The sequence below is a fragment of the Nymphalis io genome, chromosome 17 (genome assembly GCF_905147045.1).
Source record: "Nymphalis io chromosome 17, ilAglIoxx1.1, whole genome shotgun sequence".
NCBI classification, from domain to species: domain Eukaryota; kingdom Metazoa; phylum Arthropoda; class Insecta; order Lepidoptera; family Nymphalidae; genus Nymphalis; species Nymphalis io.
Window position 1 is genome coordinate 3098919 of NC_065904.1, and position 15263 is coordinate 3114181.

The following is a 15263-nucleotide window of genomic DNA, read 5'->3' on the forward strand; positions in this document are numbered from 1 at the left end:
GTCTAAACTTCAAATGATATTTTAATAAATACTTACCGTAGTGATGTTTTTTTATTTATTTCCTGGAAGAGTATCGATTGAAATAAACTTCCTAAAGTTTTTTATATTTTATTAATGAAATAATTTCTTGCACTTTGACTTAAGGCTTAATCTGGTACAAAACTCCTATTGAACCGAGTCTCCATCGCTTCACAGCCAGCGTACATAATAAACTACTATATTCTAAAAAAAAATACTACAATCGAGTACTTTAAACCGTTCTTACAATACATCAGGCAGTTATATCCCTGTCCATTCAGAAAGTGTTATAAATACGAACGAATAAAATATATAATCTAATTTGTCTTTTAAACATAAAAAATATTAAATTTAAATCAACATTTTTTTGTATAAATTAAACTTTTAATATATACTCATATATTAGCATGTATGTCTATTAGCATATCTCAGCCATATTTAAGACCTCATGAAAATATATAAAATTTATAAACATTTACTTCTATAAAAGTAGTAAAAATTGTTTACAAAACAAGATTCTAAGTGGAATGGAATATAATCACTCTATAATTATTTTAAAGATATTAAAAAAAATAACCTGGAATGTTTGTTTTATAATATGATATCGTCAATGTCATTATTATATTAGAAAAAAGCACTTAACTGAGATGTTTTACAACACACAGACTACATCTAAGCTTTTATATAATAATTCCGTTAACATACTAACTATACATAACTCCACATTTTATCACAAATTTAAGATATTAACAACTACATATATACAAAAATATAACGAAATAACTTAATATAAACATGAAGTATGGCCTTATATCCTATATCATAGATATGTATAAAGTTTTAAAGCTCTCTTTCAATCATGTACAAATAACATTATTTAGAGAGAAAGTAAGAATTCCTGTTGAAAATAGAACAAATTAATTTGAACTTTATACATTTTAAGCTATTAAAATCTTTAAACTTAATGTTATTTTTTAAATATATGAGACGCAACGTTATTTTTTTAATATTGGAAAACGTAATGGTAGTTCAGTTCGAAAACAATTCGTAACGTTACACGACGCCATTAACGTTATTGTTATTATTGAAGTTTTTCTGGGAGCCATTGTGAATTCCGAATGCGGAATCCCTTCTGCTGTGTCTGTCACTTTGGAGTGAACATCTCGCTCTGGCAAGAGTCGCTGCGGATATTTCCATAGAATCGCCGTGATGGAATCTGGACCCTCCTCTCCAACCGCTTCGACATCTTGCATTCTGTAATATAATAATATTTTATTATTACATAAACTGCTATAAATCAATATTAAATGTGTTTCAAGACATTGGAAAGAACTTCAATTCTGAAATTAATATCAAATAAATATATATTCAAACTTTGATTTAATTGTTAAATGTACATAATATTCCCTATTCTATAGGTATACATATATTATTATTAGTTAAAGTTAAAGATATTATCATATCGATAAAACAAAGTAATACTCTTACTTTATTTTAAGATTGATAACTTTTAAAATCTTACTCACGTGACCCGATCGCCACGTCCACCGGTTTCTATTAAAAGCGCCGTATACAATGGGGTTCGCGCAAGAATTTGTGCACGAAAAGAGCCACATCGCCTTCTGGAATGCTGGGTCTAGACTTTTCACTGAATCTTTATCTATCCAATACCTGAATGAAAATAAAAAGACAAAACAGAAACTTTAATTTTCACCCATATACGAGTTAACACACTACGATTATGTGTACACACAAACACACACACAATCACAGACATTACTTCTATTCTTAATTCTAGGAAATTTAAATCTAGTCTTACAAGAAAAGTGATTAGACTTTAATAAAAAATAACAAACGAAATATTTTCATAATTATTTTAACAAAATAACACAATAAAACTCATTTCTTATCGTGAAATTTTCAAAACTAACGATGATACTCTTTTTTATACATTATAATAGCGAGATATGAGTTGATAAAATAATTACAGGCTAACATTAATAACTTTTATCTCAACAATACACTCTAAACATACTAAGCTTTCTATGATAAGACAATAAATTTATAGCTTTCATGATGTCAGTGAAACAAACAACTTACCACATACAATAGCAGTAGTAGGGCGACCAGCAAGTGAAGAACACTAGAACGATTGTGACTGTCATTTTAAGAGTCCTCGCCCTCGCCCTCCCCAGAATGCCGACGCCGCTGCGACGCATTTTATCTAAAATACAAACCAAAATTTGAAATGAAACTTATTTTTGAGCTAACAGTAAGATTATAAAGTATATTCGGAGTGTAACGTTTACATATGTAACATTGGAGTGAAACGTATTTAAAACGATTTATTTTTCAACTTTTCACTTTTTATGATGAGCAAGTCTGGGTAGATACTACCAATGCATCACGTATAACACTACCGCCAAAGCAATGTAAAGCAATAGGCATGATGACTAAGTTTGAAATAACCATCTATAATGTAGATACACGTCTACTATTACTGAAAATAATTTTATTTCAGTAATAAACTAACTATTGACGCAAATAATTGCATTTTCATTTACCTATTTTGAATTTCGCTCGAAAACATACAGGTGTCATGGCGCCTGCACGTGACGTCACGCCTCAATAAACGACAGTAAATGTTGTATTATGTATATACTCAACGAAGAAAGGCAGAAAATATTGCGTATTTCCTAAGGTTAAAAATTAATTCTAAAGGTTACAAGTGGTGTGCGGGGTCTCTGTGTAAAAATACATTCGAATGCCAACCAGATCGAAGAACAAGCAGAACGACCATATATAAGTAAGCAACGAATGATGATGGTACTTAAGAATGTGAAAAGCAAATAAAAGGAAGTATGGTTACAAAACATTTTGAAGAAATTGCAAATTGAGGAAGAGATTCATCAAGATTTATTATATATTTATGATATATTTAGATTTATAGAAGTATTCGTAAATATGTAAATTCACAAATTCAGTACTAGTGGAGCTACATGAAATATTGTCTTAAAAGTTCTTACTGGTAAAAATATTAGGGCTCTTCAAATGCGAGTAATACAATATAGCTAACAGAAAAAAAACCTATGATAACACTAAAGATAAATAAAAATGTACTTACAAGGAAGTTTTCACATTTTGAAATTCAGATGAGCAAAAGTCTTTATTTGATGAAAGAAATTTTCCTAGCATCAACAAATCGTGGGCAAATTAGAGGAATTTGCCTTTACAAAACCTTGTTCCATCATTGGATGTTTTATTTTCTTCACAAAAACGCGAATAATCAACGACCCAACTAATTATATGATGCAAAATAATTTTTAAAAGCGTAAACACAAGAGCTGTTCATGAGAAACGGTTATAGATACAGAGGCGTGACGTCGCTCTGATTGGTGTTTCAAATAAAATTGAATTGCAGAATTTTATATTTTTATTTTATCAAAAATCTTATTAATCTAAATGTGTATATAAAATGGGATCATTTTTTAGAATCCTTTTAAAATAGTTTCATCCCTAAAATCATTTATTTTTTAATTCTTTCATATTGTCATCATGCTTATTATTTGTTAGGTTTGAAATAAAAAAGTTGATTATGCTTGCAAGGACATTATTACGTACATTAACTAGAAGTAATAAGAAAGTGATGATTTATTCTGAACACCACTATTTCAAAATAACAATAATAAATTGTCAATCAAATTATAAAAAAACAATTGAAATATCATCAGAACGATAAGCAATTATCTAGAACCAACCAATACACTTTTTTGATATCTTATTACAAATTCATATCAATTTTGTACGTGCACTCTTTGACTCGGAACGTTAAAGGCCAATATTATTTACGTGTTTGATTTTGAAGGGTATTTCATGTTCACATAATAAGTATACTGATGATGTTTGGGGTTCTATTAATGTACTCTGTAGATTGTATTATTATACGACAAATTGAATCTGAATTAACCGAAACCGAACCGAAACAGCCTGTGAATGTCCCACTGCTGGGCTAAAGGCCTCCTCTCCTCATTTTGAGGAGAAGGTTTGCTTATTCCACCACGCTGCTCCAATGCGGGTTGGTGGAATACACATGTGGCAGAATTTGAATTAAACTAAAATTGATTTTCAACTATTTTAGATAATGTTCTCATTTGAAAGAATTGAATAAAAAATAATGACCTTTCAATACTATTACGATAAACTACGAGATATGCATCATGTACCTTGTGTTTAAAGACCTTAGTTTTTAGCTTTTAATTCTGCAATAATCTCTGAGTTAATGCTTACTTGTATAAATTAGCTCTTTCAAAACGCCGATCTATGAGAGACCAAGTTCTCTTATATAAAATTATTAATAATATTGTTGACTGCCCTTTTCTACTTAGCAAGTTGTCTCTGAACTGCCCACGATCCAACGCTCGTCAACCGTTATGTTTTTATACTCCCACTTGTCATTCATCACATAATGCTAACTGTTTTCTAATCAGAGCTTGTCGCGAATATAATAAGCATTTTGGGAACATTGATATATTTCATTTATCTTTGATTAAATTTGAAGATAATATTTGTAACAATCTTAAATTAACTTAATTATATATTTTTAATATTGTCCAATAATTTTTCTCTTATTGTGTTAAAGTATTTGAGTGCATTTTATGTTTCATCAATCGGTGGAAACTTCGCTGGATAATGTGATATTTAAATTGTATTATGTAATTAGATTATATTTTATATCTGTTTGTTTCCCAAATATTAAATAAATAAATAAATATACACAAAATATTTTTTACCTTTTTATATAATATATTTTTTGAACATATTATATACTAATTAAAGTCAGAAATACAAAACTATAAAGATTTACTTAATTTACCTTCAAAATCAGTTTTGTAATTTTTTTTTATAGAATAGGAAGGCGGACGATCATATAGGCCACCTGATGATAAGTGGTCACTAACGCCCTTAGACATTGGCATTGTAAGAAATGTCAACCATCACTTACATAGCCAATACGCCACCAACCTTGGGTATTAAGATTTTATGTCCCTTGTGCCTGTAATTACACTGGCTCACTCACCCTTCAAACCGGAACACAACAATATCAAGTACTGCAGTTTTGCTACCCTAATTCTCATTGATTCACTATGTTTAAAATAAAAAAGGCCAAGGCGTGAAATTAATATTCTTTGACTTTCCTACAAGATACAAAAAAACTTAAGTGTTAATAATAAAATAGAGTAACAATTGAGTTTCTTGTCGTTTCTTTTAGGTAGAATGTACATTAAAGGTAATATTTTAATATTTTAAAATGACGTAAGAAATGCTTGCAAGAGCCTAATAAATAAAATATATTTTTATTAACATTATTAATACTAAAATTTTATATACTAAAATGCTTATTATTGGCTATTGTTATTACTAACTAAAATATTTACACTAAATATGGCTACTAAACAATTTAAAGGTAAAATTTGTTGTAGTGCATTGAATTCTGCTTTATTTGAAAACGTTACATCTTTTCCAATCAAAAAAATATCACTTCAAAAAAATAATATTAAATCTTATCTTCCGCCTTCTTATTCCATAAAAAAAAGAGAAAATGTCAAAATACTAACCACATTAATGACTACGTCAAATCGAATATTACGTGAGAGAACTATGAAACAGTTCGATACACGCGTCTAAACTTGTAAAAGACTGCGAATTCAATAATCAATTATTATGAATTGGTATTGACAAGTGTCTAATGATAATTACTGTAATTTCTGAATGAACGTGGAGTAAATATTTTTATGGTTTACTTCGGTTCCGGTTCCTTTAGTATGTTGAACCGGATATGGTTCGTGACCTCATATTTTACGTAATTTAGTAAAACGTGACCGCAGAATGTTTTGCTAAAATGTTAACCTTCTTCTTATTCAAGTCTATAGGTTTTCGAAAATAACTATACAAGACTTTAAAGAATATGTGTAAATAAACATAATAAAACGATCTGAATAATTTTTTTACTATATAACTTTATTTGTCGAGTTTCAATAATTATATTTATGTCAAAATGTTTTATTTTGGGTACACAAATTATCCATAGTTTGGAAACCAATAAATATAGAAATAATATAAATTAAAAAGTAATATTTGGTGAATAAAATTAAAAAGGTCAAGTAAATCTCTTTTATATTGTTGATATTTTTATAAGCCTTATTTAACTTCGTCTGTTTGTATGTTTAGGTCAAATTCGAATTCGGTCGATTGAATTTTAATCCGGTTCCACCGATGTAACTGAGATATTGCACACAATTTTAGAGCCATCTATGTATCATACTAAATTATATTGTACTAAGTACTAAATTGAATTTGTTTAGTGCATGGATTAAATAGAAGCCTTTTGAAGCCTTTAAACTACAATATGTTAAAATGTATTTTATTAATAATAACAATTTCAAATAAACAATCCGAAGTTATTATATGACACACATTTTTTATTTTATACAGTGAAGTAATTCATCTTTGAGGACGAACTCGTGCTATAAAAGAAAGCTTAAAATTTAATAGTATACTAACCATTAGCGGTATTAGCTCGACGAATAATTTCTAATAAAGCCGCAGACGAGCAATAGAGCGTGGACACTAGTGGTGCGATGTACATTAGCGTCATATTCAGTAGAAAATAAGCGAACTCATGTCGCTCTGTTGGCAGCGAGCCGTATGACACGCACTGGAAGTACCTGTAAGCGTGATAAAACAAATGAGTATTATCATTTATTATATAAAAATATGATTAGCATTAAAATGCTGACTGCTTGTTTAATTTTGGACCAGCGTGGTGGAATAAGCTCCAAACCTTCTCCTCAAAAAGGGAGAGGAGGCCTTAGCCCAGTAGTGGGACATTTACAGGCTGTTACTGTACTGTACTGTTGTTTAATTTAAGAAATATATTCATACTTAGTGGTAGAGCTTTGAGCAGGTCCGTTTGTCTAGGCACCACCTACTCATCACATCTCTTCTTACTTTACTGTGTAATCGTGTAATTTTTATGTGTACATACTTTGTATTCCAAAAATCAATACTTAAGTATTGTTATCTTCGTTTGAAGGAATTAATATCTTAGTTTCCATGTTTAGTGGTGCATTCATAATGAGATTAAATAAATATATTGCCAATGTAGTTGGCTCACTTGCGCATCTGCTTTCCCATTTTAAATGAAGCTGACTATATTAAGAGTAAGTACCTCGTTTGTAGTTAGTTAACCTAAGAACATTAATCATTATCGTGACAATTGTCTCTAATGTAAATTTGAATATAATTGATTATGTATATCGACGAATAGTCAGTCGCTTTTAAGTATCAGAGAATAACTTTTCAAATCAACTATTCCAAATTACATAAACCGTGTCATGTGGTAGTCATATTTATATTTTGTAACTTATTGTTCCGTCCCCGTGAGTCGAAACGTGATGTTGTTTGATGATGACAGTCTACAAATTTTATCAATAAATGGGCTAACTAATGCAAATCGCTTTATTTCTCTTCTTATTTCGCTCTTTATCTTCGCTCACTTCGTTCGAAATACAAATAAACAAACAGTATAAGACTTCTGAAATTCGTAGTGAATAGTTCTAACGCTATAATGCAAACCAGATTGTTATACTGAGATAATTTTAGGGTAGTACCTGATACTAATATTATCTTTAGATCGTACTTTATTTTACATTAAAAGATGTTAGCATTAGATCGTTGAGTTAGATCATAGTGAGTCATGTTAAAATGATATTAAATATTTATGGATCACTTAAGATAAATTCAGTTATTGGTGGCAATTTATGAACCTGGCAAGACGCCCGAGCATTTGAAAGTTTGTTCCAGATGTCCATAGTTCATGGAACCCTCTTAATATTTCCACTTCCTTATTATCACAATTACTTATATGATTAATATGTTACAACATGCAATTTGTTCACTTTAAACTTACGTGATATCAGTTTAAAAAATAGATTCTGCTGAAACTATATAAGAACTTGTCCATCAATCAAATGTACAATTTAAACTAACTGCAAAAAATCTAATATAATACCAGAAGATGAAGCGAGTTTCGGAGAAGAGTTTTAGTATATAATATTAATACATAAGTATATATCGACTATTGACTGCCTCGTTGGTGTTGTGGCTTAATGGCGGAGATCCTGGGTTCAATTCCCAGGTCGAGCCAATAAAAAGTTATTGGGTTTTTCTGTTAGAAAATTCTCAGTAGCATCCCGGAGTCTGGGAGTTGGAAGTGTGTCCCGTGCCTCGGAAAGCACGTTAAGCCGTTGGTCCTGCGCCTCAACTCTCTTCGGTCGTGTCGTATTGCCGTGCCATCGGATTATGAGAGTTAGGGAATAGAGAGTGCACCTGTGTTTACGCACACACTTGTGCACTATAGTAGCTCCTGCGTAGTTGGCTAATCTCTCTAGAGATTGGCCGCCGTGGCCGAAATCGATTTGGAGAACATTATCGATATATTACATTAATATATTTAGTTTATTGACATGACAAGGACATTTTTTTATAAATACATATATAATCATGGTTATTTAATTAAAAAACAGCTAAAATTGTAGTGAATATTTTTATACTAAATTAAAATATATATATATTTGCTAAATGTTATTATACAATTAGACATTTCATATCGCTCCTTCGTAATGAAAACATCGCCTCCTGGCTACTTTTTTATTATATTGAAAATTGTAAACAATTATATACAAAAAAACAAAAACAGTTTCTTTCGTCAGTTACTCTAAGATCTCGTATATATTCTTTTCCGAACCGGTGCTATCTTTTAGTTATATTACTTCTATATAGAAATTAAAATTCATAGTAAATACAATTATTTATAACACAAAAAATAAATTTATTTTAAGTAAGTTTCTTATTAACAATAAATAAAATATAAAAAACAATATTATTAAAACATTAATTAATTTAAATATTATGAGTATTCTATAACTTTTATTAAAAAAGTTAACTTTTTTTATTTCAAAAATGAAATGTGTAATTCACTCAAATTTGTAGATTTATAAATTACTTTTATAGCTAATGCGGGAAAAAAGAATTCGATTTGTATAAAAATACGAACTGTAGTATTTTATTATATCACTTAATTTGACATTGTTAGTATTATAATTTATACATTTCAATTACTTTTAATGACTTGGCATTAGGAATGATTGTAATTATTTTGTGATTTATAATTGCTATTATCGTTACTTTGGAGATATCATATTTAATTGCTTACAATTCATATCTTAACAATTGAATATTTCAGTTATTTTACAAATATTTGAAATGGTTGTTATTTTTTTAATTGACTTCATTCATTTGTACTTTGTACATAATTACTATGCTATAATTTGCTTTCTTGTTAAAATAAGTGACAGTTAACCTACAAAATAAAAAAAAATAAATATTTAAAACACTGGCTGAAAAGCTCCGACTCGGATGGGCTTAAAATAATTAACCAAAAATATATTAATCTAAGGCATAATAAGTCTGACTTTGAAGTCCGCTTGGGTAGCTAATATATATTATCATACTTATTATATTTTTTTTTTAAATTTATTTCAGGAAAGCAGACGAGAATATAGAGCCTACAAAGCGCCTTAAACCTAAAGTACCGCCACCAAGACTTACTATTCAACCCGGCGTACCACAATTCAAAGTAGTGATATTGTTAGAATAAGCGTGTGCTACACGCACTGGCTGGCCTGCACAAAGCCCTACCACTGATGCCGATGATGTCCTCCTTGTCGATTTCAGTACATCTTATAATGCACGTGTGTGTAAATACAAGAATATATATATTTATATAATATTCATATATTAGTATCATGTTATACATTTATATATCAAACGATATTAACATCTCACCATTATTAATTAGCTTAGTATATATGTTACTTACCCTCTGACGTCAGGATGTTCTTCCAAATGAAAAATGAAGCTCTGAGGCAAACTTGCGAGTCCTGCACAGACCCACGCAATAGTTAGCGCTCGACGAACTCTTGCTTCCCAAGTCACGTTAAGTGGTTTTAATATCGCATAATATCTGGAATAATTCATAAGTTGCATAAATTAACATCTGTCATAATATACTAATAGTCCCCGTCAATAAATATTGCACATCGACCTTTGAAAAGAGACAATTGACTAATTTCGGCTTCGTAGAGCGTTATCTCTGTCGCACGAAATACAACAGCCGGCTATCTATTAGGAGTTGTTAAAACAATTATGAGTTTCTGCGTAATTGAATAAAATACACCAATTATTGACGGGTATTATATATGTTTGACAAGTTATAGTCATCATTAGGGATATATTCATCCGTTGCTGTAAACATCAGAAATTCAAATCCGTTCCAGCAAATTAACAGGATATCAAATGTTGTGGTGAGCCTACGCACAATTGTGACATATAGTATATTACGTTTTTTAGACAATATATTCAAATAATTATGTATCTAATATATAATTTACAAAAGAGAGTATTGTTTCTCCTCAGTAAAAATTATATTTTTTATATTCGATGCAGTTCTATGATTATCTTCTTAAATATTTTGGCTTTATACAGTCATTTTCAATGGTTTGTGGTCACTTGAGCCCTTACAATATTAGATTAATTAATTTAATTTTATAATCAATTTATAATATAAATGAAACATTACCAAATTGAAACCAAGTACATTCTGAAAGAAATAACCAGATTTTTTTATAGTAAGAATACTTGTTCATACATTAAATCCATTCTTAATGCATGCAATATTTATACAATATGCGTAGTTATTAAATATTACCTGTCAATTGCTATGCAAATGAGAACGAAGCTGGAAAGGTAGAGTCCGAAGGTACGTGTAAACATCATGAGACGGCACATGAGGTCGCCTGCCAGCCATTGCACTGTCCCAGCCCACGCTATCTCCAACGGCATCATCAGGAATGTCACCTGGACACGCGCACTGTTGCAGTTTAATCAACCAAGCTTATTTTACTATATCAAAAATTTGAGAATTCATTACTCTTTAATAAGATAATTATATCTTTTCATACGTATTACTTTTAATAAAGTTTTCTCAATTAAATACCCTTATAAATCCTTAATTACTCCTAATAAAATTTAAATACGCACTTATGATTTTATGATTGATATGACAATAATCAGTATTGTAAGACGACGATTTTAATCTCCGTAAACAATGTTGATTCAAATTTATTTAAAAAAACAATTTCGCTGAGGTAATTACAAGGCCTATAAATAAAAATTTTCTCGAGCCATTTTTGACAAAAAAAAAAAAATTAGAGATAGGCTAAAGATAAAGAATTTTAAAAATGATTTCGTTGAATTATATCCATTTTGCCTAATGTGCATGATTACAGCAGCCTACTCGATAGGACGCAGTACTAGGTAGTAATCATTATGTCAATCATATAGATGTATGTAAAATTAATATTAAGCAATATTATGATGAATGATTTTTTTATCTAAACATGATATACTTACCATAAGATCAGCCACCGCCAAATGCATGAGCAGCACATCGAGTCTACTGGCTCTGCCCATTCTCTTTCTCCTAACCAACTGAGATAGCACCGTCAAGTTCCCAGCAGCGGATACCATCATAAGAACGCTGTACACCGTGATAGAAACCATGTGTCCGTGATTAAAACGCATTTCCAGGGGGAGTTCATCGTTACTGGTATTTAAGTGAGTCCAGTTTTTCTGCGAGGCTCCGCCGGGCCCCGATACTTTTTCATCAATATCCATTGCGATAAATCACTCACAAACTCACACTTTTATAGTAGAACTACACAATTTAGCTTGTCTAAAACGTGACATCTAAATTGAGTAAACATTTTCTTCCAATCATATATTCCGTGCGCGTGCCTGGAACAAAAGTGACATTAATAATATTTTTTGGTTTTATTGAATCATTTGGAACATGAAACGATTTAGTAGTACGTGGATGTTTCATGTTAACAACGATTGAAGATGGTTTCATTAAGAATCTATTTATGTGATTACTAATGTCGCGTGCAGTTGTGTATTATGTCTCTCCTTGTTACGTACTTATAGCAGGTTTTTATTATAAGAAATTGCTAACCTTGGTCATGCAACCTGTTGTAAACATCGCACAGAAATTGTTTGATTATAATAGAAGCCAATATAGGAGTATCTTTGATGCGTTTTGAGTAACATATGCCATTTTTCTTGTTTTATTTCCTCTGGGTGGTGAGTAGTTCCAATCGTTATTTTCGAATTTTATTTTATCTACCGTATAAAATAAAGAAAATGTTATAGTAAGCAATGCATCTCTCAGTTTTTCAGATTGTGCTTTAAAAACTTGAACTATAAAACTAGACAGCTAAAATGGCCCAGTGGATAAAACATATGTATCCTAAACGAAGGTCATGAATCAAATCTGAGCAAGCACTATTGAGCTTTCTTTATTTCTGAGCTGGTAAAGAAAAATCGTAAGCATGTAAAGGCTGTTAGTTTACTTTTTATTTAATGCAATTGTTTTGTTTATGATAATTATTTGTGGTAGACTTTCGTGTCCTTAGAGTTGTCTTATTTCCATTGTTTGCTTAATAAACTATTTTATTTAAAATAAGTAAGCAGACTGGCATTATTCATATTACTTCACAAATCTTCTTAATTTTAGATTTATTGAAATTCGAAATATAAATAACTAAGGGTAATTTGGCTCTAAAAGCATTCCTTTTTAAAATTTTTGTGCCATACGACTTGCGCGGTACTTTGTAAACGTCAATAACTCAATCGGTTTAGAAAACGAATATACATACGATACAAACTAAGAACCATTTTTTGAAAATTGTTATCAGGTAAAGAAATGTAAACACAATTCGTTATATGGAATAAAAAATCGCGCAAAAATTACAACTTCCGATAAAAGTCCCATTAAAGATCAAAGAGAACATGCTCAGCGACATGTGTCTTCTTTGAGAGACACAGACAAGGGAAGATCATTTGTTTTGTCTCAAATAACATTTGCTTATTTCATATTACATTTCGGTAAACTCACAATGTTGCTAGTTATAAATTTTCATAATGCTGAAATACATGTAGTAATATAATAAGTAAAAATCAAAAAGCAAAAATAATTTAATTGACAATTGACAGAATGTAATCGCCTTATAAGCCTAAACAAAAGTTTATATTTTAGACATATGCATATATATTACTCCTACGTACTTTGAATTTCCTACTCGTGTAGACACGAAATTTGTAAAACGATCAAGCAAAACATTTTAATGTAAGCGTCGAAAGGAATTCTGACACATACAGGAAGCAGTCTGGGAAATATTTCCCAAACGAGATAAATTACTATTTTAAATTATCGACTATACAACAAGCATAGAAAGAAGCGAAAAAGAAGTAGAAATGCCTATAACGCGCATGTTAAGTAAATGAAATACAATTTAAACATTTCTATTCTTGTATTTTTTTATAGAACTTACGAGAGTATTAACGAAATACTAAGACTTAAAAAGATATAATTTTTTACCGCAGCTTGTAGGTAATTTTCTTACTATGCGACAATTGAAGGTTAATAAACAATGTATGATCGTAAAATAATTATAAAATTATTATAAAAACGAATTAAGGTCAATAATATTTTCTTCTAATATATTTCCAAAATACTTATATAAAATGACAATAGAATAAATGCGAGGGTTTGTGGTATAACAATAAGAACACTCAAGTAAATTATTAGGAAATAATAAAATATATTCAATACGGAGTAGGGATTATAGAATATTTCTTACGAACTTGGACTTGAGAGCATTTGTCTATGGCTTCTGTTTTCCGAGTGAATAAAGGGGAAAATATCTTAAGTCTTTTGAATACTTGTTGGAATCGTAATCGAAGGGGCTCGATTTACTATTTAACTCAATTATCTTATGACTATTGATTTACTCTTGAACAACGATTAAAATCGTAAAATAAAAAACTTAAATTATTCTATAATCAAACAACAATTTCGAAAATAATTAAGATAATATCTTATAATATATATATAATATAATTTAAGTTTTTTATGAAGTTTTAAAAGATATGCTACATGGTAATAAGTATACTAGTCAATGGGATCTAAGATGTCCTTTGCGTCTGTAATTACACCGGCTCACTGACTATTGAAACCGTAACCGAGTAATACAATTGCTGCTATTGCTGTATGCCACCGGTTAATATTTACGGTTTTACATAAATAATGGTACAGAAAAAAAATCTAATGTTTATAAGTTTTAAAAATTAATAAATAAATACAATTACTTTTTAATAAAATGATTATCACGACAAGTCTTAAGTTCACAGTTTGTTTTGTGTAATAGAATATGTTAAAGAGAAAATGTGTTGTATTTTATATTAATATACTGACTGACACCTTATTAGTGACATCAAAGCGGGTCGTAAGGCCGTATTAATCATTCTTCTATTAACGTACGAACTTACAGCTTCTAAATATTATATCTAATTTTGTGCATACATTTTTATTTAGCTTTAAAAATATAATTTAACGCTACATCGCATAACGTATATATAGCCGACACGTTTTAGAGTAGAGACCACGCTTAGGCGAACGTAGTGTAGGACGCCCTGCGGCAAGATGAATGGATGGAAAAAGTTGGCAGGTACGGGATGGATGCGGCCTGTGCAAGATCGAGATAGTTGGCGTTCTATGGGGGAGGCTTTCGTCTAGCAGTGGATGGTGAAAAGCTGAGAAGATGTAACTAAGAGCTAATTTGCAAGTGAAGAAATTCAGAAATACTTAGTGTTACATATTTATTTACGTATTTTTCTTAATTTAATAAATACTGTGACCATATTTTCTTTCAAATTAAATATTTCTCATAGGAAAAATGTTAAAAAAAATAGGAATGAATAATTAATATAGTACAAGGAATTTTGAGACAAGGATGTACGAATACATCCGTCAATTATTACTGAAGCGTGCGAGTCGATGGTTGAAGATGAAGCACCTCGACCTTACCAGGTGAAGAGTTCTTCGACCTGAGGTCTGTTATTTACACATTATATCAGTTAAACAAATCTGTTTGATGATTATCGGGTTAAATTACATTGATTTATTTGTATTTATTTTCAATGAAACAATTCTACCAAAGGTTTAAATTGGACGAATGTATTTTAATAATTTTTAAGTAAAACACGTGCGTACGTGTAAAGAAAGA

The 15263-nt window shown here is 30.1% G+C and overlaps 1 protein-coding gene across 2 annotated transcripts in view; it reads right to left on the reverse strand.

Moving 5' to 3' along the window:
- Positions 1–92: 92 nt before the first annotated feature.
- Positions 93–15263, reverse strand: part of LOC126774997 (adipokinetic hormone/corazonin-related peptide receptor variant I) — a 62853-nt gene continuing 47682 nt past the window's right edge. Inside the window, exons 2-8 of one of the 2 annotated variants that reach the window (XM_050496703.1) lie at positions 11551–11934; positions 10847–10995; positions 9959–10102; positions 6580–6743; positions 2119–2242; positions 1545–1689; positions 93–1272 (exon numbers count right to left, since the gene is read on the reverse strand). In XM_050496703.1, coding sequence (XP_050352660.1) covers positions 1072–1272; positions 1545–1689; positions 2119–2242; positions 6580–6743; positions 9959–10102; positions 10847–10995; positions 11551–11814 — 1191 coding nt within the window. In that variant the 5' untranslated portion in view covers positions 11815–11934 and the 3' untranslated portion in view covers positions 93–1071. Of the gene's footprint in view, positions 1273–1540; positions 1690–2118; positions 2243–6579; positions 6744–9958; positions 10103–10846; positions 10996–11550; positions 11935–15263 lie in introns of both variants that reach the window. The other variant, XM_050496704.1, reaches the window with a different exon arrangement.